General features: G+C 49.3%; 1 protein-coding gene across 1 annotated transcript; it reads right to left on the reverse strand.

Moving 5' to 3' along the window:
• Window positions 1–4464: 4464 nt before the first annotated feature.
• Window positions 4465–5171, reverse strand: LOC136480273 (bisdemethoxycurcumin synthase-like). Its single transcript, XM_066477863.1, has 2 exons — window positions 4970–5171; window positions 4465–4862 (listed from the first exon to the last, which is right to left on the reverse strand). Exons 1-2 carry the CDS (start codon window positions 5169–5171, stop codon window positions 4465–4467), a joined length of 600 nt encoding a protein of 199 aa, XP_066333960.1.
• Between the last annotated feature and the right edge of the window lie 873 nt (window positions 5172–6044).

A 6044-nucleotide genomic window follows, 5' to 3' on the forward strand; every position in this document is an offset into this window, starting at 1 on the left:
TGTTAGATTTAAAATTAGTTTACAAAAAGTGTTAAAAATAAAAAAAAAAATCCCCACCTAACAGGCCGGTCACCATCTTCGACCCGAGTGGCTACGCTAAGCGGCGGTGCGGGTGACATGTCTTGCTGAGGGAAGGCTGCAGCAGCGTGCGGGCATCCGCGATGGTGTTGCCACTGTTCTGGTGAGCTGGGGCAGCTATAGACCTAATTGGTTAGCGCGCTAGCATCAGGAGGCTACCGTGGACCTAGCCGAGGTGACGGTTGGAGAAGAGGGTGACGAAAAAGGGCTGGCCATGTGCGGCCGAGCCGTACGACGGCACACCATGGCAGCACGGGCATGTCAGCGATGACGGGGAGGTGGTAGCGGTTCGACTAAGGCACACAGGGTGGAGAGGGATTCAAGGTGATGCTAGTGGTGCAGGTGTATTAGTTCGGGAGCGGCGGTAGGAGGGCTGCCCTCGACCATGACCGAGTGCAGCCTTAATGGCACGGCGTCGGGAAAAACTCCAAATTGGAGCTTGGTCTTGCACGGTTCAAGGCTAGATGGGGTCGGGCAGCGAGAGGACGTTATGTTGAAACCGTGGCTGCATTGAATTGAATGGAGGTGATCGCTCGCTAGGTGGGGGCACAACAGGTGGGCTCGGTGGTGCGGCGGGACATCCCACATGCTCGCGGTGGTAGAGCGAGCGGCAGCAACGCAACACAACATCGCAGTGGCTTTGGTAGCGGCAACGCGAGGCAGGGTAGCAGTGCGCGGACACGATGATGAGATGACGACACTGGCAGTGGCTTCATCGCAGCATGGGGCGGGGCAGCATCAGCAGTAGCTCCGCACAGCGAGGCAACGGTAGCCAGGCCACAGCCAAGCCAGAGGCAGCCACGGCCATGGCTAGGTCAGGGGCAGCCACAGCCAGCCACGCGCGGCAGTGTGTGCATGCGTGACTAGCGCGGTGACGCCGAGTGCCTGAGCTTGGTGACTGCATCCACCCGGCGAGCTAGCCCAAGGACCTATCATGCACGCATTTTAAAGCACCTATAACAACTAAACAGTTGCTTCTGGACCTAAACCATCTTCACCATGCTGAAGATGGCATAGGAGGCTACCAACCTGAGCTAAAACATGACACCACCTCCTAACTCAATTTCACAAAATAAATCGCCAAACATTGCATTGCCTTGATGTTTATAAGCTTGAAAATATTCTGTCTTTGACTTGAACTTGATTGCAAGTTGCATTTCTAGGATATTAGAAATGTTGGCTAGCACTGTTATTTTTCAATAGCAAGGATTTCATTGTGATCTACAAAGTCCATACTCCAAACTTTATTTAAGTGTCACACACATGTTCTATAATGCTTTTGCTTAATAAAAATTGGTTTTCAGCCCTACTTGATATACATGAGCTATTGAATCAACTTTCATTTAACATTTTTATTAGTCATTTTAGGTTACATGAAATTGATCTACACACTCTATCACATGCATTATCACATAAACATGATGCTCATGACAGGGTTTAGTAGTTTGTTTAGGGTGTAACACCAAGGGTGTTACATCTTGTTACCAAATGGGTTCATGCCATCCGTGCTGAGTGCAAACCGAAGATTCCTTGGCTCATCAGCAAAAGTTTGATTCCTAAAATCAATGACCCGCCATTGAATATCATCTATTGGGTGTCGTATGTAATCATCAAATGTCCGCCCATCCGAGTGCCAGCTCAACAGTCATGCATCCTTGGATGTTGCAAACAAACGTTTCAAGCGAGGAATTATAGGAAGTACCAAGCAACCTTCCAAGGAACTCTACAACGTGTCTCCTCATCATCATCACCCTTGTCATTTCTTCACTTGTAACGAGAGGTCCCACACTTGGGGCATTCAGTGAGGGTTGGATTGTCACCACGCAATAGGATGCAGTCATTCTTGCAAGCATGAATTTTCTCGAACTTCAATCCCATCGGACAAACAATCTTCTTGTCCTCATGTGTAGTCCTAGGTATTTGATTCCCCTCTAGAAACATATGTACGAGCACTTCTAGCAATTCTCTAAAGCCCTTGTCAGTCCAGTGATGTGCCGCCTTCAGTTCGAGAAGCTTTAGTGAAGCGGACAACTTCGTATACCTCTCATTGTAACTCGGATAGAGTGTTGTCTTCATATCTTCCAACATCTGCTTCAGCTTCATGAACTCCGAACCAGTGTACTCATCAAAGCCAAAGGCATTACACACCATCTCCTCCAGATTCTCAACCATAGGGATAGGGCTGGCAACATCATCATCACATAGTTCCTCATTGCCAAAGGGTGCTTCCACATTGGCATCGGCAAAAGTTTCATGAAGTCCTTCCTCACCATCTCGCTCATTGATACCTTCTTCTCCATGTTTGTTCCAACATCAGTAGTCATCCATGAATCCTCGAAGAATTAGGTGGACATGGACTGACAACTAATTCGAGCACTGCTTCTCATTCTTATAGTCAACACATGGGCACAACATACATGACTTATGTCCATTCCTCATGTCTGCCTCTGCATCAGCTAGGAAATATTTCAATCCTTCCAAGTACTCATTACAAGTATGGTTGTAAAGATACATCCAGTGGCCTCGATCCTCCATAGTCTACAAAAAAGATTGAAAATGGAAGAATATAAGCAAATTCATCAATGCTTTAGTAATAAAAAACACATTTTCCCAGTAAACTTAGTTCACATTGCAAGTTTCACACAAGCAAATTCATCACAGCTTCACACAAGCTCATAAAAGTCTTGCTGAGCTCACCACTATTCACATAGAAGCACATGCCTTAGAACAGGAGGCCAAAGAGCAAAGCACGCTAGGGACTAGGGAGGACAACTAAGCACGCCAATGATCCCCTACAGCTCAGGAATGGCGAAGCATGGTCGGAGCACACTTGATCGAGTACACTACAGAGAGGAATGAGTTATAGTGAGACTCGAGCTCAACCACAGCCATAGTAGTGTGGCGGACATAGAACGATGACACGGCGTGCTCTGGCCGATAAAACATGGTAGAGGCTAGTCGAAGGGCTCAAGCAGCATCAGTAGCTTACCGCGATGTCAATGCGCTGCTTGGTTAAACTGAGGACGAGGCGGAGTTCGATGGCCGGTGGTGATAGTGCGTGTGCCGGCATGAATTGGTGGCGAGGTCACCGTTTCGGCGTGACCTGCGCGTTAGACGTAAAAGAATAGAGCCGATGAGCATCATGGAGTTGTAGGAGAGCTAAAACAATAAACAAGATCACTAAAGGAACATCGAAATGAGCTGCCCATGGCGGCCATGGTGGCACGGCCACAGTGGCAATCGACACCGAAGGCGATTGCGGCGGCGAGAGGTGGCTACAGCGGTTCGAGGAGGACCGCAAGAACTAGGCGGAGCTAGGAGCATGGGAAATTGGGAGAAGATGGAACAACGGCGAGGAATTAGCCGTCGAGCAGCGTGGCGGTGCTCCGATAGAGAAGAGGGAAAGAGAAGAGCACCGACGGCTCGAGCTTACCTATAGTTTGATAAGGCGGCATGGCCCTACGGCCGCCCACCATCACCCGCTGCAGCAGCATGCCCCTTGGCTTGCCGCTCACCATAGCAGCGCACCCCTCCAACCGCCTCCTGCCTGTGCGCCCGTGGGAGCGCCGTGCAACTCTGGTCACCACCCACGCGCCTCAAAGCTGCAAGCCTGCACCGCGTGCGACAACGGCCGGCGCCACCCACATGAAAGGCGCGCGACAACAGCCACTACTAGCTGTGTTTCGTATGCGCCAAGTACGTAGGCCACTCTCTCTGCCCGTTAGCACGTGCCAATGGCTAAGTACGTAGGCAAAGTACTACAGACGTGCGTTATTAACACGCGTCTGTAGCAAGGTTTGACCAAATTAAATATATATCAGCCTCCGTCTCCCTCTAAATCTGCCTCACTCTGTCTGCCTCACTTCTTCTCGCTGCCTTCCTCCACCGCTGCTGCTACCAAGCTCTCCGTCCCTTTTCCTAGCTATATGTGACGCTCGGGGTGCGCCCTTAGTCGCACATCGGGGTGCTCCGCAATATGTGACGCTCGAGATTTTTTTATCGGGTTTAACTTTTCTAACCATAGGCTCTGATACCAATTGTTGAAACCGGTGGTGACCACTGAGTTCTCGATCTTGGAGCTGACTTGCAGCCGGACTGGCTTGTTATGAGCCTACGCTCCCATAGATCTCAGGTCTATCGGAACTGACAACATATGCTGCTTTGGACAAGCGTGGGCACCTCGACGGACAAGTGACTGTTGAGGAGGCCGGTCTCTCGTAGGTTAATTACCACTATTTGTTCAGTGCCCTGTCGTCTGCGAGGCATATACCATGTGGAAGATGGGGCGCTCGATGGGGTTCGCCGGCGAGCAGGGTCATGGTGACGATGACATCGAGGTCGGCGTCGTCCGGGGGGGGGGGGGGGGGGGGGGGGGCGGATCTTGGCCTAAGCACAGGCCACGAGCACGCGGGCGCCGCGGTTGTTCTCGGCGATGTCCTTACCGACGCGGAGCGCGGCAAGACAAGCAGAGCAGCCTTGGAGGTACAGCAGGGTGCGCCGCACGGTTGGGCGGAGGTCGAGCAGCCCCGCAAAGCGCAAGTCGACGCTGGGCTCGTTGTCGCCGGAGTTGGTGGCGACAACGAGGTGCGTGATGTCGGCCGCTGGGCGGCCCCAGTCCGTGATCGCCCTTGATGCTGCCTCCGCTGCAAGCTTGGGCGCAGCGTCGGTGATGATGCTTAACCTCGCTGTCAGCGACGGCAGAGCGCGGTTGATCAACTCTGGATGGCCGCCGATGATCTCCTCGGTGTGGTAGAAATAGCGCTTCTTGATGCCTGATCTGTCACCTGTGTGCGAAGCGAGAATATTGTTTTGATTACGTGAAACAATTCTCTCGTCGTTCTTTCACTTAGATGTGTTTCCATTAACTAAACTGAACCAAGCAAGTTCTTACAAATCTTCTTCATCTTGGCCTTGAGCTCGGCGAGGTGGTCGCTCTTCGTGACTTGAAAGTACCAGTCGGCGAACTGTTCTTGTAGCACGCAGCTCGTCGGGTTTGCCGTGCCGATGCCCAGCATGGCCGCGGGGCCATCGGCTCGCTGTCTCTGGTGGATGTCATGCAGGACGGTGGCCGAATGGGCACTGCTTCTGGCCATGTCTTTTGCCTGACCTAAAGCAGCTGAGCTTGTAGTAGCTCTATATTTACGCAGTGACTCGACGTCGTTTATATTTACTATATATATATACACAACGAGGCGCACAGAAAGATGCTCGATTTCGGTCAATTGTAACTGTGTGCTTTCATGTGAAAAGAATGCATGCTGGTATGGCAACGGCCAACGGTTTATAACAAGGCAACTGCATTGTACTTCTCAGGGCACTCACAATACAGAAACCATTGTAGTTTCTATGAACATTAATTGTACTACCACCTAAGTGTTTTGCTGATGTGGCAAGGTAGTTATTGAAGAGAGAGAGCAAAAATCATAGAAACCGGGTCTAAGTTAGAAACCATGTCTATACGAGAACAAAGACATTAATGGATGTGATTGGTAGAGAATGGAGAGAGAATGCACGTGATTGGATAAAAAAATGTTCTGTAGAAACTATCCTTTGGTAACATGGTTTCTATATATAATGTCTATGAAAATTAATAGATATAGAAACTACATATAGTTTTATAGTATTGGGACTGCCCTTGATGAACACTTCATGTGATTCTTGAGTCATCTGGTTGAAAGTACGACGACACTTTTGCAACCGAAAATGAATTTTGGACAAGGACAAAGTGGCTGATGAACATAAATGCTATGGCAAGAGAAAAAATTACTTCAAACAAATCTGACCCACTAATTTTTTGACTCAAAAATCATTAATTAATCTAGGGAAATAAAAAAGAAATATTTCAAATCTCCTCATCACGGGGACACAGAAACGAGTCTCTTCCTTTATTTCTAATTCAGATACACAGATATTACTATTTGTATTTGAATTCAAATTCAAACTAGAATATGGTAAATATTGCTATC

Source organism: Miscanthus floridulus, chromosome 9 (assembly GCF_019320115.1).
Source record: "Miscanthus floridulus cultivar M001 chromosome 9, ASM1932011v1, whole genome shotgun sequence".
NCBI classification, from domain to species: domain Eukaryota; kingdom Viridiplantae; phylum Streptophyta; class Magnoliopsida; order Poales; family Poaceae; genus Miscanthus; species Miscanthus floridulus.

Coding starts and splice junctions, on each gene's coding strand:
- LOC136480273 (XM_066477863.1), bottom strand. CDS start 5,171: ATGGCCAGAAGCAGTGCCCATTCGGCCACCGTCCTGCATGACATCCAC. Junction 4,863..4,969: donor GGCCAAGATGAAGAAGATTT/GTAAGAACTTGC, acceptor CTTCGCACACAG/GTGACAGATCAGGCATCAAG.